The following is a 25,867-nucleotide window of genomic DNA, read 5'->3' on the forward strand; positions in this document are numbered from 1 at the left end:
GTCTTACAGAGATCTGCGTTTTGGTCGGAATTATCTGCGCGATCCGACGTAGGCCCCCTCCAGGGATTGTATTTTGTCGAGGGGTTTGGGTATGTTACCAGCCGGTAAATATCCCATCCGGTATTAAGAGCCTCTTGGATTAGTGTTGCAAGTGCCTGCGTATCACTAGGGCCAGCTTTCTGTGTATGGTTATACCAGTACTGAACCGCATAATTACCTAGTTAGGGGGTAATCATCTCTAGTTTGCATGTGCGCATCGTTCGAATTGACGTGGAGAAGGTATGTAAGGGAGGATTGAGCGAGTAATAGATCTCCCATAGGTTTCGGGATAGAGAACCGTTTAGAATGGGAGGATAGTTTCTCGGTCTCTTGAAGAAAGGTATAAACGCTCGAATGGGCTAATCTAAGAACTGCATCATCATGCAAAGTCCTATCCGTATTAAATTCACAAGAGGATGTAGTATCGTCGTCAACGTCAATGGCAAATATGTCGTTTACATGCGAATCTCCATCAATCGCAATCAAGAAGTCGCACTGGTCAACGAAGCTTGGCTTCTTGTTAAACCGCTTCTTGGGGTAAAAACATGGCATCTCTAGCCATTCGAAAGCGACTGTTTCCCGGAGTTCCTTAATACGAAGTGGTCGGCGGGCATATAGGAGCCAACACAGTAAAGTCCTCAGATTTTCGATTCCGGAGTCAGTATGATTCCACGTTAATGTTTCAACAACATTACTAACCATAACATCGTCTTACCACATCCCGCCAAGCGACAGTTTAGTAGGTATGTCACGACTAGGAGGGGTGACGGAGTGATATATACTAACTCTTCCCATGCAACCAGAGAAATGAGACCGGCTGAGATTTCCAGCGGTAGAATGACTCTCCTTCAAGGAACCATGATCCTGTACGATCTTCTACTCTTGTATTTTCCCATGAGGCTTCGAATGTTAGTTGAAAAGATACTAGGCTTGGATCAATAATTCATTTCGCTATGTCTGTCCAGTTAGGTCCTGTTGCTTGAGACCCTAAATAAGTCAGCAACGCCTTTCAATCGTCCCACTGTACAATTCTTACCATTGTAAATGTTTCCGTACTGGACGCAGACGTCGCCGCCAGATACGGAAAGAGAGTTATGAGAGTATTCATGGCTTTGATTCTGTATGGAAGCCATCCTAGCCGATAGGCTCTTACAGTTTGTGTTTATAATACGGGCACAAGATTTCGTAGAAAAGATGCGGGGTTAGAAGCCTCCTGGAGCCAAGGCACATACGCATACTGTTATTGAACTGAGATTGGTGTTGGTCGAGATGTTTCCGGCGGTTAAAGAGCAGCAACGACAGCTTAGCATTGAAGAGGCGCAGGAACTTCAAGCAGAGAGGGGGATAAATGCCCTACAAGAGGCGTATGAGGGCGAAGACCAGCTTCTCCGAGAGGCTATTGCGCAGGCCATGGCTAGTCAAGAAAAACATAAGTTTTTGGGGAATGTTGCGAACGACGAAGTGCGAGTGAGGTACGGAGACGAATTCGAGGGCAAGTCGGCAGCTACAGGAGTCGGGAGCTTGTACGAGAAAAACCAGGCATCGGGCAAAGCTGTAGTGCACTACGGCGATCACCACGGGCAATGTTCCATATTTCATAGTCGAAGTAGTTTCGGTATGGAGTCAATATTTCTCTTAGAGGGACTTGTTGGGGTTTATCATTCATAATACAATGTTATCGTTCTGCAATGAAAACCCAAGTCACCAGAAACGTACTTAGCTATTAGATATAGCTGTAAAGCTAACATACAGGCCTAGTTAAAACTTTTCGTATCACTAATATTAATGTTAGGTAGTATTACATATAATTCTATGGTGAATTAAGGGCTTTGTCTGGATATTGGTCGACAAAGTCCGTACGCCCTTCTAACAATACATCGGCATTTAATCTAACACTCCACCTCACCATATCAGTTGAGCTCTTCTCCCTAAAACCACCACCGTGGTCTCCTATATCACTTGAGGCGCTAACAGGGCCGGCCGCCCGATGGTGGTGAAAGAGTGCTGGTTGGGTTGTCAAGCAGTTATGATACTTGCGTCCGTTCACCCCCTCGCAGAAGAAACGAAGGAGGATATCGAATCCGTCCGTAACGTCCTTGAGTCCTATCTCGTGCAAGAGCTTCCGCGCACCCGCCTGGCTTATTGCGTATCCCAGTGTGCAGACGCCTTCTTGTACATGATGTACCGCCCTTGTGTGTTCTGGATATTTATCCTTCAATGTGAAAGGCACGTTAAAAGTCCACAGATTCTGTTTTGGGGCAACGGTCTCATCTTCGAGATGAATAACTCGCCCTTTTGGTATAAGGGGGTTGTCTTCGAACGGGAAGTGCATGCCGCAGTGACCAATCCATAGCAGATCCCAATTATCGCCGTATGGAGACAACCTCGGGGATTCGGTATTGGGCATAAAATGAAATGAAATATCGGGAACGGCAGTGGAGGATTCCTTAGGTGGAGTTGGAAAGGTAGAATCGGCATATGACTTGGAGCCGGGTCGAGGTTGCGTAATAGCTCGCGTAGACAATGCGAAGTCTTTTAGCTGATGTTTGATTCGGACGTCCCAATCAACATCGTCCTCCAGTATCAGAGCAGAAGTTAAGTTTCTCCGAACGACCCTATAACACATGCGAATCAGTAAGGAACCTTTGGGCACACGTCGATAAACTTACTCTTGAATTGCATTCATATGTGCGCGCCACGATCCGAGAGAAGCATCGTTCATCCTCTCGCGTTCAAACGTCATGGGAATTGCTTTATCAGGTATATCTTTTCCGTTTACGCCATCCACGAATTCTATTCTCATATTGCTAAGGGCAGCTTGCAGGAACATGCCATCGCGGCGGTCTGTCCGTGACGGCAAGCCAACCACGAATATCTCTTGGAACTATACAATAACGAAAGTTAATAATCCTGTACCGCATATCATACGACCGGCTATAGATACATACTCCAAGTGTGCTATTATTTATGTCGCCGAGCAGCCTATCGACGTCCCTGCTGGAGGTGAATCGTGGTAAGTTGAAATATATTAATAAGACAATGAGAAGTGCAACAATTATGTGTATTACACGGTTTGACGGAAGTCTCGCGGTCATTGTAAAAATATGTCTGGGTACCTTAGGTACCTATGGAAAAGGAATTAAAAATTATTTAGAGGTCTGAATTAAAGAGTCTTGCTGAAATATCCAAGACATCACAGGCTAGAGGCCCCCATGTTACCAAAGTCCTAAAAATACAAAGTCCATAAAAGGTTCCTCAATAAACCAACAGATATATGCAAGGTACATGATCGGCGGCTACTACTAGTGGAAGACATAAATGTCGCGATATGGTATTTCATGAATGGATGAATTAGCGCCCGACATTGAGGATATCTCAGCTTTAATACTATGTAAATTGTGGCGGGCCAACGAAAAGAGTTACTTGAACCCGGCAATTCGGCGCGGCTGGTATTACTGACAAATCACGGCAAGGCTCTTTATTGTTCGCTTAAAAAGATGCGACATTGATCATGCAGTTGGTTCACTTCGGCCTACTCTTCTGCATAATTAACCACGGCCCGAACCTCTACCCTGGCATGCCGAAATGAGCTTATTGGACACTGCCTAGACTCATATCCCTTCTAATAGCGATTGATACCCTAGGACGAAATGCTTAGCTGCTTTCGATAGATGGCGAGTTTCTATGTGTTCAGGTAATAGAGTCGTAATTTCATTTTCTCTTCTCAACGGTTCATAGCCCATTCATCTACCTTATTATGTATTGTTTCTATATACCAACCGAAGCTACTCGATATGACAAGTCTTCTCCTTATTTTCGCAATAGCCTCTCTCGCGCTTGCACAATTCTCGAACCCCCCTCCTGGTCGAGTAACGTGGAAAGTCGGTGATATACAAAGTATCAGTTTCAAAACAAAGTTCAAAAAATTCTCCGTCGCTCTTTGGCAAGAGGCTCCTCAAGGAGGCTCAGCAACTCTCGGGCCTATATTATTCCGTGAGTTCCATGATACTCATACCTAGAAATCTACTAAACAAGTGCTATAAGAGACTGTAAACAATGCGGCGACTCAATTTACCTGGCTTGTTCAGGCATACGACTTTGACTTGAACGTATCGAGCGTATTCTTTTTCTGGATGTTTGAGGGCGACCCTTCGTTTCAAGGCAACCGCTCAACTCCTCAGATGTCTTCTGCATTCTTCAAGTTATCGAATAATGCCACGGTTAGCAATGCAACGCAGACGACGCCACCGAGCACCTCGATCGGCCAGGAGCCACTATCTCCAACTAATTTAGATCCCCCTGCGGGAAGTAGCCAGGGTGAGGATGTCCAGAAACATTCCAACGGACTGAGTGCAGGGGCAAAGGCTGGAATAGGGATTTCCGTTAGCATAACAGGTCTAGCGATAATCACATGCATCGGGTTATATATTAGAAAATTGAAGAAACAGGATCATCATGTCGCTGACGAACCTGTCGGAAATCCACAGCCAATTCCCTCGAAGGAAACATGGCAAAATAATACAGTTGCGGAATTAGATACTACACAGAGGCTAAGCTGTGCTGAATTACCCTAATAATGTATATTGATGGGTTTGTTATGAGGTAGCGTTGGAGTTGTCGACTTGAGATATTTCTGAAACAAGTTGGACTAGGATTCTATTAAAATAAGAGACTTGATATTTGGTATTAATTTTATTTACCGTCTCACATTTATTTTCTCGGCTGTAACTATCGGTGTTGATAGGCACCTGAAGTAGAGTCATAGAGCGAGACTACATGACTATTATCCGCAAATTTAGTTCCTCAGGTTGTCGTCATCGTCTTATATTTAATGTTGACATAAGTTACCTTGGGTACCTTAGATATTTTAGGTGCATAATTGAATCTTGTTGTAAGTGAAAAGGGGTCGAAGACTACGTTGAAAAACGCGGGGCTCTTCTCCTAGGCTTCTAATGCTTGGGTACCTATATAACCCATATTGCTAAACTACAACAGAGGTAGGAAGAGCATTTAGTCCGTCAGCAACATATCTAGGTTAGTGGATAAAAGTTTTATTATCCTACTTATACTAATTATATGCATCAGAATGATGAGCTACGCTTTGAGGCTGACGCACTTAGCCTATTTGATGGCCTATACACATGTAGTCACTTCGCTGCGTGGTATCATCTAGCTTGTAGAGTATCGGGGTTTAATTGGTACTATTTAGTTAATATAATACCGACTCGTATCATAATGATGTTTAAATCATGGCCCATAGACCTTCTAACGCCAAAGCAAACCCTCGAGTACCTTGTTGTACCTGCCACCCTGGATCGTGAAAGATGCAAGGATCTGATCAAGTTCCGCCTTGTTCTCCGGCGAAAGAAGAACGTTCTTAGAATTCTCCTCGACACGCTCGACCCTCGTAGCGCCAGGGATAGGAATGATAGTGCCAGCTTGCGGAGAGTTGGAAACTGCGCGAATCCAGGCTAAAGCGAGCTGGGCCGGCGTGACGCCCGCCTTCTCTGCAAAGGACTTCAGCTTATCCACGAGCTCGAGGTTCTTGTTAAAGTTCTAAGGGGTGTGAGTTAGCTTCGTAAGAATATCCCTAGACGGGGGTAAAAACAAAAAATTCTTACCTCGGGCTGAAAGCGGTCAAAACGCCGACGGATATCTCCCTCGGGAATGTCGTCGACGGATTTGATCTGACCGGTCAAGAAGCCACGTCCCAGGGGAGAGTAAGCAACAAGGGGGATGTCAAGCCGCTTTGCCGTAGCAGCTACGCCATTTGTTAGGATATCAGGGGTCCATAGGGAGAACTCGATTTCCACCAGGCTTAGCGGGTAGATGGCGTTAGCCTTCTCGATGGTCTGGGCGCCGGCCTCGCTTATTCCCACGCCGCTAATCTTGCCAGCATCTACAAGTTCCTTGAATGCTCCTAGCGTCTCTTCGAGTGGCACGCTGAGGTCCATACGGGCCGGGCCGAGGATGTCTATCTTCTTCGCGCCGCCGAGAACCCTGAAGCAGTTCTCAGCGCTAGCAAGTACTTCCTCGCGCTTGATCTTAGGCGCCATGGTCTTGGAGTCGACGCAGCACTTAATGAACAGGGTGACCTTGCTCGCATCCTCCGGGTAAGCTTCGAAATAGCGGCGCAGCAGAGCTAAGCCAGCCGTCGGCTCAGGCATGCCGTAGTAATCACCAGTAGACCAGAAAGTGGCGCCTTGAGCGATAGCTGCCTTCATCGTTGCGAAGGCCTGCTCGTCGGGCGTGTGCTTAGGGCGCCAGGTCATGCCCATAAGCCCGAAGCCTGTAACATCCCTAGGCCTGAAGACGGCAGCAGAAGTCGAAGACATTTTGTCGAGACGGTGAGATTTGCGATGGGAGAAGTTGCGAAAGGGGTTGCAGGTGATAGCTGATATGAACGAACGAATCCCAGTTTTCTTGAGAGCCATTACGAGATCATCTCGACTGTTTAAATAGCCTGGGCACGTTCATAGAATATCTCGTCATAGAAGTGACGAAGCGGAAGATGGTGTACAAAAGCGTTTCGGCTTGTACGACATAGTCGGGTTTCAAAGGAGCCGACTGATTAGGTGCCTGACAAGTCCGGTCGAGCTGAGAAAGACTCCCGGTTTTAAGATCAAAGGGAGCGCGAAAGAAGGGAGCCTGACTAAGGCAGTTCGCGACATCTAAACTCCGGCGCATAACTCCCGTCTTTTCGGTGTCGCATATTAACCTATTAGCTGTAGGCTGTAAGGAGTCTCGTATTTGCAGCTAATTTACAGCTAGGACTCTTCGATTTTGAAGGCTTTAACAGGGGCCAGTTGGCGCAGCTCTCGCCAACGCACGTATTGTGTACGTATTGTGTAACCCTTTCGCCAGTCATATATCAGATTTTATAACACAGCGCATTGGTGTTTGCTTTACTGTTTACCTTACATGTAACTTTTAAGATCTGAGTCGTACCATTCTAATTAATCTAGCTTTCTACGTTTAAAGAGAGATATCTATGAGAAACGTCAGAAAGAGTTAAAAACGTAAGGGGTCATTAAGTCATACTATTCAAACTTGGCTTGAACGATATAATTACCTGATAACCCCTGATGTACATATACTACAACGGAAATCCTCCTTGAATCTGATTGGCTAAAGTATAGCTATACTATTCCGCATATAGTATAGGACATGCGTCGAATCTTATGTCTAATCTCGGTACTTGTCAGCAGTTCCAGGGTTGCGGAGATAAGACACATTTTAAAGCGACGCTATGGCTCTAGGCCGTGACAACTGATTGGTTGACTGAATAGCCCTACACGTTCCGAACCCTATTTTAACTTTGAGCCGCCCCCACGCATAAACCATTTTCTTCGACTCAACTCAAACTATCATCCTTGTCTTACTCATAGATGGCAATGATGTCAGATTACTTACAAAATCAGCCACCACACCGGTTGAGAGCGTAGCCTACATGTAGCGAGATGACTACCAGATGACCACTTCCAGACGATGTCTTTGTGTTATTCACATTGTCAACAAAAGTGTCTCTAAACTTATTGGCAATACGTTGATCGTTGATCTTATCAATTTTGAGGGTTATATCGTGACCAATGTTGTTTGTTGTTGTTGTTGTTTTTGTTGTTGTTGTGTTACCTACCACCTTCGAAAGGTTGTTCTCCTCTGAGGAGATATATTACTGTGCCACACTATCACTATCGAGTCAACCAAAGCTGCAACCTAGTCATAAGGTGCTTAGCTGCGGAGATGAATGGAATATAATCCCAACAACTTTACTAGCTTTGTGTCAGCTCCTACATCGATCTCACAGAAGGAATAAATTAAGAGGCGTCGGCTAACAACGAAATGCCTTACAGTTTGTCTAATTATCCGGTGATGATGTCGTATATCGGGACGATGCAGGGCTTTCGGGGCCTTTCATATTGAGGACTCTCGGGAGTTCCCATAGTAAAGGGTGTACGTCGGGAAACCATTTCAGCTCTAGCCTCAGCTTCAGCCTCACTTCTCAGGAGCCCTGCTGTGACGGGTGCTTGCTTATCCGCATCTATTAACCTATAGAATACGGCTGTGGCTTGAGATCCAGGCCTTCGAGTCTATATTTACTCTATCTTGCATTAGGATGCGTCTCGTGACGGGATGGGAGGCGCAATAGGACCGGAGGAGTATTGACCGGGCACACCATGGTCCATGGGACGACAATAACGATGGGATTTCGGGCGTTATGCGAAGAGAAGGGTCATTAGCTTCTCTTCGAATATAAAATATAGGAAGCCGTTAAGTCGTTAAGAAACTTCAGTTGAAACATCCCAAGCATCCATTCGACACTTGTTCTATTTCCCCATTGAAGAAAAGAGCCATCTCTCTTGTGTCACTCGATCATCATGCTCTCACGCGCCATCTTTAATGCACTGGCGATCTTTGCCTCCACAGCTGCAGCTGGGCCTACTTGGCACGCTAGCAGAGGTGAAGATCTTGTGAAATTCTTGGAGAGGGCCACTGCCCCCACGTTAGACTTCAATATTTCTTCCAGTGCTTCGATCGTTACCCCTGATTCCCCGGAGTGGGTCGACGACACGACCCGTTGGTCCACGTGGAGCGCGCCGACATTCAGCGTCGCATTCCTTCCGGCGGAAGAGAAAGATGTTTCTGTTGGTGTAAGTGGGCCGAAGCCATCCCGTACCGGAGAGATTACCTGTATACTTCATAGGCTGACATCGTTATTTAGCTCCAATACATGACGAAGCACAACATCCAATTCCTTGCAGGTGGCGGTGGTCACGGGAATACGGTTACACTGGCCAAGGCGAAGAATGTCGTGTTTATTAACATGGAGAAATTTAACAAAATCACCGTGAACTCCGATAAGACCATCACCGTCGGCGGCGGCGCCAAATTCGGGGATGTCTACACGGTCGCTTACGGAGCCGGTCGAGAATTGCGTCAGTATTGGTCTCTTTCTTTGAAACTGCTACTCTATTATCTATTAAATCCCTTTATCATTAACTAACAATTCGATGCAGCGCTCGGTTCTTGCTCCTGCGTCGGAGTTGGCGGCGCCAGTCTTGGCGGCGGTCACGGCAGACTTCAGGGAAAATACGGCTTGATTGTAGATGCCATCGTTAGCATGCGCGTAGCTCTGTGGGACGGCTCTATCGTTGAAGTATCCGCCACTAAGAACTCGGACCTGTTCTGGGCTATGCGCGGAGCTGGCCACAACTTTGGAATTGTTCTCAGCTTTACATACAAGACTTGGCCTCTACAGAATAACGGCTTAACCTATAACGCGGACATGACTTTCACCAACGCTTCTCTCGAAGGTGTTTTCGGCGTCATTAACGAACTTATTCCGAACCAGGACCCCGGTCTTGCCCTAGATCTTTTCATCCTTACGGACTCATCTACCCACGAAGTAAGTGTCACCCAAAACACGGTCAGAAGTCGAAACAAAGCTAATATCATTAGACTGTTACCTATCTTAACATTGTGTACGCCGGCACTAAGGACCAGGGAGATCAATTCACAGCCCGCTTTGCTACAAACAAGAAATCGACCGATCCTATTGAGCGCACCTCATTGAACGTGACGATGGCCCCCTGGAGCCAGATCACACACGTCGCCGCTGGTGGTATGATCGACTTGGCATGTCTCGACGGTGCAAGCCAAAACGTTTACACGGCAAACTTGAAACAATTCGACATACCCCAGCAGCGACAGTTCTACAACTCATACGTAGAATTCATCAAGAAGAACCCTCTCGCATCTAACTCGATCATCTTCTACGAGATCTTTGGTCAGAAGGCCGTGACAGAGCAGCCAGCCGAGCAGACAGCAGTCGGAAACCGCGACTACGCCAACATTCTCGCCCTTTACCAGACCACATATACGGACGAGAGCGTCGCTCCTGCGGCCGATGCATGGGCGCGCAGTCTTCGCGACGAAGTAATAAAACCTGAACATTCCGGCTACGATATCGAATCCGTATACATGAACTACGCTCACGGCAACGAGAAATTGGAGGCTATGTATGGCTACGAACCGTGGCGTCTTGAGCGCCTTCGTAGCCTCAAGCGCCGCTACGACCCCAAGGGATTTTTCAACTTTTATAACTCGGTTCTGTGATGTGGCGTATACGAATACAAGCAGTTTTGATTTCAGAGCTGGTTTTTCTTATATGTAGATTAGGTACGATGCTTGTTGGTTACGTGTATTGTTAGATATTCGCTTTGTGGCGGGGGAACAAAGCGGTAGGGTTGGGTGTTGCTGTTGTATTCATAGAATGATTTGCCCAATGTATACTTAAGGTTGTCATAGATCTCTTTTCGAATATACTGCCTATGTGGAATTTTCTAAGGATAATGCCTGTGCAATTGAGATATCTTTCGGAATACATTCATTTCAATATAGTTATATGGTCTTTAGAAGTCTTCCACAAGCACAATAAGAGGCATTTCAGGCACTAAGCTTTGTATTTGGTTCTGATGGATTCAAAGCCTGGACTATTGACCGTTTCAATCGACTCATTGACGCTGATAATAAATCCAAACATTCAATACCATAGCATACGGTAATACGATATCTTTTTTTCAATCTTTAAAATTCCTTTAGGAAATGCGTTTAAAACTGTACCTTAGGACTGCCAGCGCTAATTAACTAACCTAGTCAAAATCATTCGGGTAAAAGATGGAACACGCTAACAGGCTACTTATTAAACAAGAGCAATCCAAATTTTCAACGATTCCTAAATCCTCTCCCCGGTGGCGCAATTGGCTAGCGCGTCTGACTGTTAATAATCTTAACGTTATTAAGAGCCATCAGGAGGTTGAAAGTTCGAGCCTTTCCCGAGGAGTTCTTTTTTGTATTTTTCACAACATTTTTAGAATAGCATCTCCGAAGATATTCGCCCGCAGGTTTTTTTTAATCCCCTTTACAGGCAGGTCATTGTTGCTTTCATTATCAATTCGTGCGCATATCATTACCCACGCACCGACTTAAAAGTCTGTTTGAATAGGTACCTAGGTAGGTACAACCACCGGATTATAGGCCACGCCTACATGGGTTATCGGGCCAAGATACCTATAAGCACCGAAACCAGGGGTGAATACCAGGTATGTTAGCATGTAAGCCCGAGCTGAACAATAATTTTACCCATGCCATAATGCCATACGGTCATATAATTGATTCCTCCCCGTCAACACATCACATGTAGGTTTCAATTTGTTTAAGATAATAAATCTAAATTTTTTTTTTTTACTTCCCCGATACGTTGAAGTATTATGATGGACTCGTGGTCTCCATCTCATTTGCTAATCTATATATGCCACTGGCATTTCACCTGAACCATGTAAGATTCGCCTTGGTCTTGCAACCTTGTATTCACGTTTACAACGTGACGATCAGCTTCACACCACTGACCTGGGCTGGGAACCTGGCCAGACCCTTCTGGATATCAGGGAATCCGTGGCCTACGACCTCGGCCTTGACGGGGACCTTGTACTTGCGCTCCTCCAATTGCTTGCCTAGCCAAGCCATGGCGCCTAGCTCCGCGTTCATCACGCTGACTAACGTAGACTGCAGTTCCTTGGGAGGTTGCGCGCCAGGTCGAGTAAGAACCAGCGAGTACAACTTCGGTCCGTCAGCCCTGAACGAGTCATATACGGCGGGCGATTCGGGGCCGGCTCCGACAGCGTCTAGAACGGCGTCGAAACCAACTCCCCCGGGCGACGCGGCCTTGAGAGCGGCGCTGTCCTGCTGAGCGGATCGCTCAAGAGCCGCGTTCGCGCCTAGAGATTTCAGGTGCTCGTGGTGAGGCTTTGAGCTAGTCACCACAATGGTAACGGACGGCAGCGCAAAGCGCAGGATCTGAATAGCAGCGGCTCCTACGGCGGAGCTACCGCCAAGAATAAGAATGGACTTTGGCGGGTTTGTGTTTTCTATCTTAGACAGTCCGGGTACGCCTACTTTGAGGCCGCCGGCAATGGCACCCTCTGCGGTGAGGAAGCAGGTTCTAAAATCGGAAGTCAGCTTATATGGAATAGGGGGTTCAAACCAGAATTACTTACGATAGAGAAGCGGCCTCCTCAAAGCTTAAATAGGCCGGTTTCTTAGCGACCTCCTCTGCTACGGCAACGTACACCTCCTGGAACGAGCCCTTGCCCAGAATACCACGAGCGTAGCTTAGGACTTCATCGCCGGGCTTGAAAGCTGTGACGCCCTCGCCGACTTCTTCGATTACGCCGGCGCCGTCGATACCAAGAACGGCGGGCCAGGATTGGATCGTGGCGCCGAAGGTAATGTTCTTCCAGTCGATTCCGTTGATTGCAACAGCCTTCGGTCGGATAGTAACTTCACCAGCACCAGGTGTAGGCTTGGGTGCCGTGATTAGCTCAAAGGGTCCGCCGACCTTGGTAGCCTGGTAAACTTGAATGGTGGCCATGATGAATGAGATGAGATGTTTTCTTGCTTGAGATATTTGATATTTATTCTTGAGATACTTGTCGTTGTCGAGATGATGAATAACAAAACGAGATGGTAATTATTGCGAGTTTTATCAAGCTCTCAAGGCTTCATATATACCCCGCAATAGGGGGAACCCTTTGAAGCTTCAACTCTACCAACGAAGTCTTGACTTGGGATGTAAGATGCTTGTGTCACCACCTCGTATCACCGGGAAAAGAACGAGAAAGAAGGAAACGGTAATGCGTATGTCTTGGCCCCGGTTCCGACTCGCGAGTTCTTGCGTCCGCTATCGGACATAATCCTTAATTCCTCAAGGCCGACGTCACACCAGAGTCGACTGTTAAAGTTGAGTAAGCCGCGATGATCCCGTCGGATCTAAACAAAGATCTGTAAGATCTAATAGTTAATGACGTACGAGGCTGACCCGAACGAGTATCATTTTTCGGCTTACACCCTTTATGTTTTCCGGGCCACCCTCCCACTTACATCATGTGACGCGGAAAAGAGTCGAAGCCAAATTCTATTTATTTCAGTCCCTTTCTTTACATTATAGACTTTTCATTCCTAAGCTGCTTGTAATGTCGGCATAATATCGATCTTGCTTTGTGGGATGAAGTGGGATGAAGTGGGATGGTCGATGGAAATTCCCGACTATTTTGCCGCCCCAACGCGGGTAAAAAATGCCAAGGGGGTTAAGGATTCGGCCTGTGCCGAAGGAATCTGAAATGTGCCACTAGTATATCTTAGTTAACTTATTTCAGACATAGAAAGCATTCGGTTTGGATTGATAACATTCTAGACTTATGTCGACATCTTAAGGGTTAGTAAAGGCTTGAAGACTAGAGTATTTGATAGGTAATTGGAAATAAAATTAAAGTAGAAAAAGGGGTTCCCGACCAGGGGTAACATTATTTTGCGTGTATGATGGTACTATTCACGCAATAGATTCATATCGTACCTTGATTAATACTAAATTTGAAAACTATATGATCCTTAAAATCTATGTATGTTGCTATGTAAACTCAAGTTATTGATTTACCCCTTTTTGTCTGGTTTGAAGTTCAGTCACTATAACCTCTTGAAATAATCGGGCTATTAACTAAGAAATTGTTTTAACTATTAAACTGTCAGATTATCCACTTGACTAAAAGGTAACTTGTAATGTCATAAAATGTCATTGCTTATTATATGCGACATAAACATATTAGAGACGAGAAGATGAATGCCAAAGTTCGTACAAGTAGTCAATTCAAGTAACCTGTAAAAGTATCGTATTCCTTGTTTATAACGTTCCTATCTTACAAAGCTATATCTTCAGTCTAGTTCCTCTTACTTTTCTGCAGCGAAGCCCCCAAGTATATCAATAAACCAATCCAATCCTTTAGTTCAGGAACCCAATCTCTTTCCAAACATAGATGTACCTCCTAATAACCTCCTCGCTCACCGGGCCCACGGCGGCCAGGGTAGGCGAGTGCTCGAGCGTCTTCTTGGCGTCGAGAACGAGCCCGCCGCAGGACATGCGCCGGTAATTGCTGTCCAGGAAATCGGCCAGAGCGGCAGCCGGGTTGTTGCGCTGCGGTGCTGCTCTCACGCGCTTTGTCCATTCTTCTAGAGGAATCAAGTCCCGGATACCTAGAGCGTCGGCTAGGATCTTGTTTACTTCGCGCCAGGGCTGGCCGACAGGGTTCTCGATGTGGTAGAAGGGATAGTGCGGTTTCGGGTGTGCTCGCAAGACGAGGTCGGCGAGCGCGCCGGCTATGTCGTTGACGGGCGTCCAGTATACGGTGCCGTCGACATCGGGTAAGGCATTCAGCGTCTGCGAGGATTTCATCATGAACCCGAAGTGTTCCATGGGGTTCCAGTATCCGCTGACCTTGGACCCGGCAATTTGGCCCAGGCGCACGGTCATAGGGCGGAAGTGCTCCGGGTATTTGTGCAGGGTCTCGTCGAGCATCCGTTCGCAACCCCACTTGGCCTGCGCGTAACCCACGGGAAGAAGCGCGTCAACGTCGACCCTGTCCTCTGGGACTACTATGTGATCTTCTGTGCGTCCGTAGTTTCCGACGACGCTGATAGACGAGATCATCTGGAAGCCAAACCGGAAGCTTGCAGGGCGACGGGCTACGACAGCAGACGCGAGATCGATTAGGTTGCGCATGGTGCTAAACTGCGGCTCGAAGCCATCCAAAGGTCGCTTCACGCTCATAGGCCACGCGTTGTGAATGAGATGCGTGACGGAGCCCGCTAACATCTCATATTCTCCCTTCGTTAAACCAAGCATAGGGGCCGAGCTGTCGGTCTGCACCACTTGCAACTTAGAAAGGAGATGTTCGGGGAAGTGGACACCTTTGTCCTTCATGGCCTTCTTCTGACGCGTAAAAGCTTCGGTCTTATTCTCGCGATTGAGACAGATAACCGTCTTTACGTCGGCGCGATGCGCTAGCTGAAAGGCTAAGTGGCCTCCCAAGCTGCCTGATGCTCCTGTTACTAGAACAACCTTTGCATCGTCCCTTGGCGCGATGGCGGACGGCGAAGGAACTGGTGCCGAAAATCCGGCAGCGTACTTCTGGACATACACGTCAACAGCCGCCTTTCGCGCAGCTAGTTCGGCATTTTCGCTCTCCGTGAAGCGTGGTGCTTTGGTGGCAATGGCAGGTTCTGGCTTTTCCTCAACAGGGGGTTGAGCTGTGTTTTCTGCGCTGGTGGTTCCAAGCAATAATTCCTTCAGGTCGGCAACAGTAGGGCATTCTAGGAAGAGAGACTCGTGTTGGATGTCGAGCTCGAGCTCATCTCTGAATCGACTCACGATGACGAGCGATAGCAGCGAGTCCACGCCCGAGTCGGCGAAATTGGTGTCGTCGGTAAGGTCCTGAATTGCAACACCGCTCTCCTCGGATATAATCTCAAGGGCGCGCTTGAAGTCGACCTTAACTGCCACCAAGGGCTCATCTGCGACAGACGAGGTTGGCGTACTAGCTTTTGGCATGGGAGTGTCTATTCCGTCGTTTGTTCTCGGAGTAGAAGCACCAGTGGTGCTGGCCGATTTCGAATCTCCAAAGAAGCCTTTAAGATCCCCAACGGTGGGATATTCGTAGAAGAGCGCGTTGAAATCGAGATCCATTTCAAGCTCTTCCTTAAATCTAGCAGAGATAGTTAGGCCCAAGAGAGAATCAATTCCGACGTCGCCGAAAACGGTGTTGTCGGTTAAATCCGATACGGCAATACCACTTTCATCAGCAATAATGGCCAAGGCTCGTGCAACATTAGGCGACGACGAAGGCCCTGCAATTACTGGGGCAGGCTTTTCTGCGCTGACGAGAGGTTGAGAGTGTGTTGAGGGAGCAATGTGGCTTTTCTGTACGGACGGCTGAACAGGCTGTTGCTTTTTGGATTTGCCACTTTCTGCTGACAGAATCACCCGCAAGACTCGACGTGGTACACCTTGCATCTAAGGTCACATATAAGTAAGTGTTTCTAAATATGAAAATAGGGGAGAACTCACCGCAAACTCTCCGAAGTGTGCGACGACTTTGTCGCCGTGCAATATCATCACATCGCCATGCCACAATCGATCTTTACCTTCGACCATACGCGAGTAAGTAGTGTACTCCTTTTCGAACGAGAGCGGCTCGAACATTTGGAACGAGCCCCATCCGTGGTTCACATAGACATCCCGGTCCAGATCGTTGTCATCCTTGCAGTTCATGGAGAATCCAGCAGACCAAGTCAAAGCATCTAAGAGGCCAGGATGAGTGTGAAAGTCACCACCCTTCTTAAAGCTTCCAAAGCTAAGACGACTGGAAGCCTCTAGCGTCTTGCTGTCGAGAAGAATCTCGTCCACGGCTCTGTAGTCGTCGTGGAATCGTGCCAGCGGCCGGATGGCGCGGTATACCATGGAACGATTGTAACGAGCAGTCTCACCAGTGGTTATTCCATTTCGAAGGGATTGCAATCTTTGCTTAACGTTTGCTGCTTCCTTTTGTAGTTTTTGCTGGAGGCTGCTGTCCGTAAATCGGATAACACAGCGAGAATGCTCCTGTGGTCTTTGCTGAGCCTGCCGTTGAATTTGTTAGCATACCTATCTACGGAAAAGGGGTGATATTGCAAAGAAAGGTAACGGAGCGCATACGTCAAAAGTCACGAATTTGACAGTCGCCGTGTTTGATGTCCAGTCTGCCTCGGCATGAGCTTGAAGGGCCTGTTGAGCAGCGTCGGGTCGGAGAATCAAAGCCTTGACAATGTCCAAGTTGGAGATGTTGACGATGCTGCCCGCCTTGCTTGGATTATATCGCTCGAGGAGGTAAGTACCGACGGTCAGCGCGATATCGGCATAAACTGCGGGAGTGCAGAGAGGAACCCCGTCGACCTCGTGGCCTTCTACCAATGGGCGGAAATCCTTGCGTGTGACATCCGCCTCGACGACGATGTGAGCTTTCTTGGAATCGCCCGTCTCTTCGACAACCTTATGGACGGTAGTGCTCTCGAGTCGCGAGGAGCCGCTGATTACTAGAGGAGGATCTCCCTTGCGCAAGGACCAGTCGTTGACGTATTGTATCCAGTATGGCTTCAAGTCCCAATTGTATGCCGGTAGCTGGACAACCTTGTGAGAGGCCTTAAAATCAGAATGGTATTCCGACCATCGAATATCAGCACCTGCAGTGTAGAGGGCTTTTAGAGCAGCCACCAGGGTCACGAAAACCGGTCTTCCCCTCTGTAAGGACGCCAGAGTTTTAGTCTGGGATCCGAGGACCGATCGAACCATACCGGAGATGGCGGGATGAGGGCCGATTTCCAACGTGGTAGACTGATCGCCGAGAATGTGGCGAGTGTTTGCTGCCAGAAGTGCCTTTCGCATATTGACAGGTTCTCGGGTATGGCGGGCGAGATAGTCAGGGCCGAAGTTTTCGATACCGACGGCAATGCTTCCGTCCAAGGGGCATAGCACGGGAATCTTAGCCTCGGAGTAAGTTGCGCCACCGGCTATCTTCTTGAAGTCCTCCAAGATCGGGTCTACCTGAGACGAATGGAAAGCGTAGGGAACTTTTAATAGTGTCGTCTTGAGTCCCGCATCCGCTAGCAGATTCTTGAATACGGCGATGTCCTCATTGATACCAGCCAAGACGGTCTCTGTTGGTGAGTTGATGCAAGCAACTTCGTACGTGCGATGTTTGAGGATGCCCTGGACCGTCTCTACCGATGCCATAACCACCAGCATAGAGTGGGTATCCCGTGTGCACTTCTCCTGGAGTAAAGTAGCTCTCGCTCCCACGAGGTAGATGGTGTCTGCGTCGGATAAAACCCCAGAAACGTTTAGAGCCGCGTACTCGCCTAGACTGTGTCCGACAACGGCGGTAGGAGTGATATTCCACGACGCCCACAGCTTGCTGAGTGCGATTTGTAAACAGACACTAGCCAACTGAACAGCGGCGGGCTTGAAGATGCTGACATCTAATTCCTTCGATTGGATGACGGGAAGTATAGAAGGAAAGCCGAGGTTGTGGCCAATACGATCTAATCTTCTAACTTCAGTGCGGAACAGAGAGAAGTTGTCGTAGAGTTCCTTTCCCATGCCGGGGTATTGTGCTCCCTGTCCTGTGAATGCGAAGACAACCTTAGGAGAGCCCTTGGGCCTAGTCATTCCCGTTTGGTCGCGGATAGCTGCCTCGATCTGGACGCATAAATCCTCAGCGGTCGAACCAGTAAGCATCACGCGGTGCTGGTGGTGAATGCGTCGTGCTGTTGTGGTGTACGAGAGCTGGCCGGGGTTGACACTTGGGTTATGCTCTAAGAACTTGAGCAGAGACTTTAGGTTTCCTTGCAAGGAGACGCCATTCTTAGCCGATACGGCCACAAGGTGTTGGTTTCGCGTATCGGGGACTTGGTTGGTCGACTCGGGCACGTATGGCGCATCTTCGATCAACAGAGCCGTGTTCCCGCCAGCAGCGCTGAAGTTGTTCACAAATGCTCGTCGGGGCTTTGAAGGGTCGGAACTCCTTTCCCAAGGGGTCGGCTTTAAAGCAATATGGACATTTCGTTCGTTTAGGTCCGTCGGAAACTTGTGGTTTATCTTTGTCTTGATACCGCAGTGCGGTACTATCATATTCTTGCGCATCATCAGGAGTACCTTGGTAAGACTTGCCATACCAGAAGCAGCTTCGCCGTGGCCGACATTTGCCTTAGCAGAACCCAAGTAGAGAGCTTCGTTACTGCTTCGGCCGGTCTTCACTTGAGAAAGAGGCGGGGCAAAGCTGTCCAAAACGCTGGACATCTCTCCGGCGTCGCCCGCTTGCGTACCAGTTCCGTGCATCTCAACATATCCGATAGAATAGGGGTCGACGGCACCTTGGTTTAGGATCTTTTTGAAGATGGCACGCTGAGCTCCAACGTGCGGCCGTGTAATAGACTCGGACTCAGCCGAGTGATTTGTGTACGCTCCCAAGATCAATCCCATGATGGGGTCCTTGTCGGCGATAGCATCGTCAAGACGTTTGATGATGATCGTACCGACGCCTTCTCCTCGGCAGTATCCATCAGCCGAGTCGTCGAAAGTCTTACAGTTGCCCGTTCGTGAGAGGAAGTGTCCCTTATCGAGACCAGCCGTCATGTCCGGGTTGGTCAAGACATTGGTACCGCCCGCAATAGCCGTATCGATGTCTCCCCTCCACAGAGAATTGCAGGCGAGGTGGATGCCGGCAAGACTGGATGAGCATGCCGTATTAACCGCATAACTCGGGCCGCTAAACTTGAAAAAGTAGTTGACACGTCCCGGGATAAATGCCTGGTTTCCACCTGGGATGAAGTACGTGTCCACATTCTGAGCGCTGTTCGTTTCCATCCAGTCCATGCTAGTCACACCATAGAAGACGCCGACGCGATCGCGTCGTGTCGATGGAGTAGCGTCTGGGACAATACCGGCTTGCTCGATCGCTTCGTAAGCCGTCATTAGGGCAAGCCTTTGCGCAGGGTCAATTTGTGGCGCCTCTCGGGGCGAGATGTTGAAGAAGCGCGCATCGAAACCGGCAGGGTCGTCAAGCCAACAGCCAAATGCCGTCGCGCTAGTGTTCTTCCCCTTTCCTGTAGGGTCGACATGGGTTCTAGCATCCCAATGAAAGTCTGGGACGGGCTTGTGGACATCTAGACCCTGGTAAAGAAGATCCCAGAATGCCTCGTTGTCTTGTGCGCCAGGGAATCTCCCCGATAACCCGATGATGGCGAGCTTGGGCTTTCCGGGACTGGCATGCGAGCTGCCCTGGGCAACGGACGGTTGGCTCTGTGTCGGCGTGTGTGTTAACAAGGAACGCAGAGATGTCTGCTTAAGCGCTGTGTAAATCAGCTGGTCGGCTTTCGTCCCAATTGGAACAATGCTGAATGACTCGGGTTGCTCTCTCCGGAGACAAGCTTGCAGCTCCTCGAGGATATCGTTCCAACGAATAGGTTGCAGCAATATTTGACCGACGGCAGACTTCAAGAGCGCCCCAAAGTTGCTACTCTCCTCCGACTTTCCAGTGCTGGAAAAGACGGGAATATAGCTAGAGCGTGAATCGGTGCCGCTGGAACTCAGGCTCTCGACAATTTCGTCGACGTCTTCTGAAGAGTATAAATGCGGAGCATGGTAAGGTCCGAAAATCTTGATACCCTTTAACCCTGAATTATGTAAAGTTCCCGAGCGGGTAAGTAGATCGAGCGATCGAGGCGGTCCGCTAACAGTGACGCCGTTTGGAGCATAGGCGCTGACGTACGGCCTGGCAGATAGGGGTAACGTCTAATGTAGCAAAGTAGGTAGGTAAGTAAAGTATCCAACCGGTACGACTTTAACACAGAACAATTATGCTTACTGTTTGTTCGCAAAATCTTCGGATGGCATCAGCAGAGGCAGAACCGGGAACAATGATTGACCAGCTCGGATCTGACAAATCCGAGGACTGGAGCCTCTGTGCCATATCGGTTACCCGCACGCCCGTTCTGAAAGCCGCAACCACTGCGTCGACAGCCACGGGGATGAGCTCGAGCGTGTTACGACTGCAGCCAATAGCTGCTGCTGCCAAAGCTCCCGTGCAGAGACCCAGAACGTGGGAATCGTTGGCGTGGAAATCCCACGTGTCAGCCTGGCTGCATAATATGGTTTAGTATGTCGTGCTACAACGTGGGTAACGTATGTTAGGAGTTAAGATATGTCTTACCTGATGAATACACCGAGTTGGTACATGCATGTTACAGCCATGTCTAAGGCTATGCACCGTTTTCCATCTTGATTCCACAGGACGAGATCGTCCAAACAAGTGAACCGAGGGAGATCGTCCCTGATTTCAGCTGGAAGCTTGTATATCTCTGTGCGGATAGCGTCGTATACTTTGACCAGGAAGTCTTCCAAGACTGGATTGTGTCTGTATAGCATCAACTCCCTCAAGTGCGATTGTGTGTCGTATGTCTGATCTCCGAAGAGATACAGTTTCAGTTGGTTAACCATTTTGACGTTGATGATACGACTTGGAGATATGAGTCGATGGTTTGGCCGTTGCTGTGGATTGTAGACTGCAGACCACTCTGTATCAAAGAGACGTTCGAGGTCTATACATATATAATTGATATCTACAATGTCTCTTCGAGTCTATGAATAATAACCACACCACGACGCCGCCGATCATCTCTTCAGTCCAGACCCCCCCTTAAGCCTTATCTCCTCAGCTTCCCTTGCCTTGCCAAGCTAGCAGTGACTGTGTTCGGGCATACTCGAGTTGTTGATATGTGACATAAGCAGCCACAAGCTTCCACTCAGGATTGAGCATCTCGACCTATCTCGGAGCCGGGAATCCTGCGGGAGATCTAAGAGTAATCGGGGCTTATTCTAAAGATCTCGGGGGGTTTTATCTGATAGATAGGGTTGTAAGGTGTTGTTTCACCTTTGCCGTGACATATTCATGATTCCATTCCCTCGCACTGCCGGCGAATAGTAGCACCAATCCTCTTCAGGTCGATAAGCTGAAACGAGCTTATGCCAACCTCTCTTAGAACGTATGAACCGGTCGGACAATGAGTAATCTTTACCAGCAGGGCGGGAAGCACGTGCTGTCTGCGACATGGTTAGTTCATTGCTGAGCCTCAACCTCGCTAGGCAACATACCTCGTATGTGGGAGGTAGGTAGGTATATGCAGAGTATACGGAACTGTGCGTTTTAAACGTCAAATAGAACATCATCTTAGTATGTTATATTTTCTTGTGACGATGCTATTCCTTTCTATGCAAAGTAGGTCAAAATAATTCAAGTCATGTTCGGTTATCGTAAATGTAAAAATTGCTACTACACTTTGAAATATTTGTCCTTCTAAAGCATCCAGTTAAGTCATCTAGGTTAGTTGGTATATTATTCGGAATGTCCGTTTTTCCATTCCAAGAAGAAACGTATATTGTAAGCACATCCTGGTGTGTAAGGGTGCCACGATAAGGCATTCCTCGAACATTCACCAATCCGTATTATGCAGTAATATCATGCTCCACGAGGCGTTAGGGAGAGCGGCAGAATGGCGGAAGTAAGCGATAAGCTTACCGATGCATAGAAATAGTCTGAAGGAACCGTAAGAGAGCCTATTCTGTGTAACCATCCGTAGTGCCACGATGTAAGTCTGTTGGCTTAGGGGGAAAAAAAACAAAATGTCTCCGAGTTAGCTTTTTCGCATTTTATCTAACAGAAGTCCCTCTCGCATGAACAGGGGGTTGCAGACATGCAGGTTCGGAATGGCTTGAAATCTAGTGGACAAGTCTACTTTGAGTTCTACTTTGAGTCTTTGACAAATCTTTGACAAATTTCTTTTTGATAATAACAACCCTTCTCAGGCGTTGAAACGTGGAAGCTCACGTTTTATTCATTTTACTAATGATGATTAATAACCCCCCACGACCGTCTCGGCAACCCAAGCTACGATCTAGTTGCGATGGGTGTGGCTCTGCAAAGCTCAAATGCGATCGAGGCCAGCCTGAATGTGGACGATGTGTGTCTCTTGGCATCACCTGCGTCTATGGGGTCTCGCGGAAAATGGGTAAACCACCAAGAGAAAGGTTACAGATTCCAGCCATGATAGGCGGGCCTCGCACAACAGGAGAGCACCACAGAAGTAGAAAGGAGAGTGGGCCCGACGACAGTAGTTACAGCCGTCGTGCAGGTAGTTCCATTAGTGACACTATCTTACCGAGGACCAATTCGAGTTCGAGTATCAATGATATACACTCGGCTTGGGGGGCAGCCGAGGAATATTCCAGCCATGCTATGACGAGTGTTAGCGTGCTGGATGAATTCCATAACGACCAATTGGGGCCACCGCTCACGAATTTCTCATCTCTGGATATGAACGAATGGGTTTTGACGAACATCATTAGGGACGAACCCTCATCCACCAATCTAGAGACCGAGCCATTCCACTTGGGATGGCCAGAGCTTGAAAGCTCCCCGGCTTCAACAGGGCAAACAACAGGGGCTCATACTCCGGGGGATGACAGAATATATCTAGACAGCCCCTTTATGCAACATGACGACGCCAAGAATCACGACTGTACCCGGGAGGCGTACGAGATTTTGAATAGTTTATCTTCCCTGAACATCAGCAAAGCACACTCCAGAACTACGCCGCCACCAGGCACGACGGCCACCTCCATAAATTGCGTCCCCCTGGATTTTATATTACAACTTAACCGCGAAGCCACCGAGAGGCTCGGTCGCTTGTTGAGCTGTTCCTGTGCTAACTACTCTCATCTCGCATTTCTTTATGCCTCTATTATCGGACAGATTGTGCTTTGGTATAGCCGTGAAGCCGGATGCTCCAAGACATCCTCACTAAGTCCTATACCAAACGCGACAATACGGCATGGTATGTCGCCTTCTTGCTCCTCTACTGGGTCGATGTGCAGGTCACCATCGTCCTGGCTAAGCATAGGAGCTAGTACTGCGAATACAAGTGTCAGCGGCTCGAGCACGCCATCAGGGACGCGAAATGCCGCAAAAGATCTCGCTCCTACGCAGATGACTATGGGCTGCTTTAGCATCGACGACCAGCTGGTGCAGGCCGCGTTAAGAATTCAGTTATTATTAGGCGAGATGAAAAGGGTCGGATATCTCATTGACGTATTCGCGTCCCGGAGTTCTACCCGTATGGACGAATCTACGTCGGGGAACATAGATGATCTGTATAAAAACTTGGGATCGTGGCTAGGAAAAGAGCACTCGAAAATAGTTGAGATGATGAGAGTAAGATTGAGAGATATTAGCATATAAAGTCTAGCATACCATAACTAGATCATACTTATCAATTATGAGAATTTACAAAGCTTACTGTTTACCTGGAAAGCCTTTGGAGAAAGCCAAGTTTCCAAGACAATTAATTATCGGACGGTGATCCTTTCACTCTTAATGATTAATGCATACCTACCTACCTACCTACCTACCTACCTAGTAGGTAGATAATCACTTAGGTACATTACTGTATTAGTTTACTCGGTGTTGTTTTTCATTAACTTTACCATTATAGAAATTATTCAACTTAGTTGGTGTTTCATTGGTGTGTCTTACTTGTACGAGACGACTATGTTTGAAATACCAACCCCAGTTCCCAAGTTAGCAGTTCTACTTTATGATTCTTAGTATTAGCATCTCCCATTCAAATCTGACAAGTGGCAACTGGAAGTAGGCAACTCAGAACCAAGCTAGTTAGATCTGAGTCCTACCTCAGATCTGCCCGGGCTTAACACCACAAGGCGTAGCTCGTAAGGTTAGGTAGGTAGGTACTGATGTCTTAGTTCTAGACCTAGGTGAATACGGTTCCTCGCGTTTGTAGGTAAATCCGTATAGTTACCAACGTAAAGGAATATGGTCTAAGCGGTAACCGTTAATTCCGCCGCACAACCTTGTACGCAACCTCGTACGGTTCGAGAAAAGGGGACTCGTATCATATTCCCTTTTCCACTGCGGCTGGAATTTAAAGCATTTATCACTTGCAGTAGTGCGCATCCGTTCCTTCATTTATTCCTTCCAAGTTATGCTTGATTTTAGTGTCCGCTGGCGTAACGTGTGGTGGCTGAATTCTCTGCATATACCGTTATAAGCCATCTCGGGTCAGCAAGCCGCATGATGACATTGTGAATATTCTATTAAGCCAATAGAGTTTTGCTTTTGATACCCGAATAATCGCTGCCTCGACGGACTTAAAGAAAGCTCGCTCCCGAACGCTTGCTTCGACGTGCATTATGGCGTAGGTACGTCAAACTTGGGTATGATTATTCCTCAAAGGCGGTCCTGGGTACGTCCACGCAATACGAAGCAAGAGAAATTCTTAGAGAGCGAGATGGATATAAGCTGCGTCCGATACTTAGCTAAAAGATGATCCTAAATGAATTTCCTTCAAAAAAGATCTACATGCAAAGCTTTTAGAAGGATTTTTTTTTTTCATTGCGTGCTCCACGAAATAATCTGTTGGTTCTATTTTGGCATATATTTACCAGTTATTAATTTCCATCCTTCTCATGAAAGGAATCGATCTGTAACTAATAAAAGATGACGGAGGAAATTTAACGAGTTGCATTTAATTGGTGATAAGCTTGAAAGCCCCCATACGCAACTGCACCTGCATCATATGATGATCACGGGAGTACGACGCAAAATCAGTTACTCGTCAAAAGATAAAACAGTTATTAGATATTAGGGATAGTTCAAGATGATGAGTAGATACGATAAATGTAACTACGATTCTTTCGCGGTTATAATTTATCAAATGAGTTAACATGAACCCCTTTATAGCCTATTGAATTTATAGACAACTTCAAACTTTTTGTTTCTCCCCTTTTACTCGCTGCATAATGTTAAACATGTTACTAAATACGGGAATTAGCCCCCTTAAGTTAAGTAAACCTCGATGATTCCCAGCCTCAACTTCTTGGCAAAGATACCACTACATAGATGTAAAGTATGTGGTGAGGGTTATCTTGCGGATTAACAAGAGGGACAGAAAGTCGTGGGGAAAGTTAAATGAGAGACTCTAGGCCGCGATTCTTCCCGTGCCTTCGAAGGAGTCAATGAGATGCACGTATATCGATAATACAGAACAGATCTTGCAGTAAGCATAATTGGCGCAGTCTTCTATGACGACCTCAAAGGATGACATAGAATAGCTCAGCCCTATCACATAACACGCGGGAAAGGGGTGACCGACTTTTGAAGCAGGCGTCTCCCTGCCTCTTCGTCCCGCCTGTAGTAGGCAATTCATCGTACCTCCGCCAATAGGAATCCCATAATTAGCTAAGGATCTTAGATATTTGATAGCAGATTTAGTGATAGCCGATTAGAATATCGTGAGGCCAAGGAGGCTATCGTATTGGCGTTCTCGAACCGCA

The 25,867-nt window shown here is 47.6% G+C and overlaps 9 protein-coding genes and 1 non-coding gene across 10 annotated transcripts; 5 read left to right on the forward strand and 5 right to left on the reverse strand.

Annotated features, from left to right (window-relative positions):
• Window positions 1-440: 440 nt before the first annotated feature.
• F4813DRAFT_368022 (uncharacterized protein) lies at window positions 441-741 on the reverse strand (the record flags this gene model as incomplete). Its single annotated transcript, XM_049244252.1, has 1 exon — window positions 441-741. A coding segment is annotated over one exon (301 nt), but the record flags the coding sequence as incomplete, so codon positions are not given.
• Window positions 742-1,308: 567 nt separating this feature from the next.
• Window positions 1,309-1,707, forward strand: F4813DRAFT_391904 (uncharacterized protein; the record flags this gene model as incomplete). The annotated part of the gene is made up of 1 exon (XM_049247225.1): window positions 1,309-1,707. One exon carries the CDS (start codon window positions 1,309-1,311, stop codon window positions 1,705-1,707), a length of 399 nt encoding a protein of 132 aa, XP_049097155.1.
• Window positions 1,708-1,804: 97 nt separating this feature from the next.
• F4813DRAFT_368024 (glycosyltransferase family 25 protein) lies at window positions 1,805-3,434 on the reverse strand. The gene is made up of 3 exons (XM_049244253.1): window positions 2,988-3,434; window positions 2,709-2,923; window positions 1,805-2,654 (listed from the first exon to the last, which is right to left on the reverse strand). The coding sequence occupies exons 1-3, from the start codon at window positions 3,132-3,134 to the stop codon at window positions 1,850-1,852; spliced, it is 1,167 nt and encodes a 388-aa protein (XP_049097156.1). The 5' UTR covers window positions 3,135-3,434; the 3' UTR covers window positions 1,805-1,849.
• An 11-nt stretch (window positions 3,435-3,445) lies between these two features.
• On the forward strand, window positions 3,446-4,850 carry F4813DRAFT_368025 (uncharacterized protein). Its single transcript, XM_049244254.1, has 2 exons — window positions 3,446-4,032; window positions 4,084-4,850. Exons 1-2 carry the CDS (start codon window positions 3,834-3,836, stop codon window positions 4,611-4,613), a joined length of 729 nt encoding a protein of 242 aa, XP_049097157.1. The 5' UTR covers window positions 3,446-3,833; the 3' UTR covers window positions 4,614-4,850.
• Window positions 4,851-5,213: 363 nt separating this feature from the next.
• On the reverse strand, window positions 5,214-6,813 carry F4813DRAFT_368026 (putative pyridoxal reductase). The gene is made up of 2 exons (XM_049244255.1): window positions 5,661-6,813; window positions 5,214-5,595 (listed from the first exon to the last, which is right to left on the reverse strand). The coding sequence occupies exons 1-2, from the start codon at window positions 6,471-6,473 to the stop codon at window positions 5,305-5,307; spliced, it is 1,104 nt and encodes a 367-aa protein (XP_049097158.1). The 5' UTR covers window positions 6,474-6,813; the 3' UTR covers window positions 5,214-5,304.
• A 1,333-nt stretch (window positions 6,814-8,146) lies between these two features.
• On the forward strand, window positions 8,147-10,355 carry F4813DRAFT_184035 (FAD binding domain-containing protein). Its single transcript, XM_049239347.1, has 4 exons — window positions 8,147-8,690; window positions 8,762-8,975; window positions 9,057-9,445; window positions 9,499-10,355. The coding sequence occupies exons 1-4, from the start codon at window positions 8,418-8,420 to the stop codon at window positions 10,153-10,155; spliced, it is 1,533 nt and encodes a 510-aa protein (XP_049097159.1). The 5' UTR covers window positions 8,147-8,417; the 3' UTR covers window positions 10,156-10,355.
• Window positions 10,356-10,784: 429 nt separating this feature from the next.
• Window positions 10,785-10,882, forward strand: F4813DRAFT_t110. Its single transcript has one exon. It is a non-coding gene; the product is annotated as a tRNA-Asn (tRNA).
• A 533-nt stretch (window positions 10,883-11,415) lies between these two features.
• F4813DRAFT_391909 (GroES-like protein) lies at window positions 11,416-12,469 on the reverse strand (the record flags this gene model as incomplete). Its single annotated transcript, XM_049247226.1, has 2 exons — window positions 11,416-12,040; window positions 12,096-12,469. 2 exons carry the CDS (start codon window positions 12,467-12,469, stop codon window positions 11,416-11,418), a joined length of 999 nt encoding a protein of 332 aa, XP_049097160.1.
• Window positions 12,470-13,866: 1,397 nt separating this feature from the next.
• Window positions 13,867-20,959, reverse strand: F4813DRAFT_398546 (ketoacyl-synt-domain-containing protein; the record flags this gene model as incomplete). Its single annotated transcript, XM_049248060.1, has 5 exons — window positions 13,867-15,940; window positions 15,995-16,546; window positions 16,622-20,254; window positions 20,328-20,601; window positions 20,673-20,959. The coding sequence occupies 5 exons, from the start codon at window positions 20,957-20,959 to the stop codon at window positions 13,874-13,876; spliced, it is 6,813 nt and encodes a 2,270-aa protein (XP_049097161.1). The 3' UTR covers window positions 13,867-13,873.
• A 1,206-nt stretch (window positions 20,960-22,165) lies between these two features.
• On the forward strand, window positions 22,166-23,756 carry F4813DRAFT_398548 (uncharacterized protein; the record flags this gene model as incomplete). The annotated part of the gene is made up of 1 exon (XM_049248061.1): window positions 22,166-23,756. The coding sequence occupies exon 1, from the start codon at window positions 22,365-22,367 to the stop codon at window positions 23,754-23,756; it is 1,392 nt and encodes a 463-aa protein (XP_049097162.1). The 5' UTR covers window positions 22,166-22,364.
• Between the last annotated feature and the right edge of the window lie 2,111 nt (window positions 23,757-25,867).

This window comes from Daldinia decipiens (assembly GCF_022478715.1).
Source record: "Daldinia decipiens strain CBS 113046 unplaced genomic scaffold F4813scaffold_31, whole genome shotgun sequence".
NCBI lineage: Eukaryota > Fungi > Ascomycota > Sordariomycetes > Xylariales > Hypoxylaceae > Daldinia > Daldinia decipiens.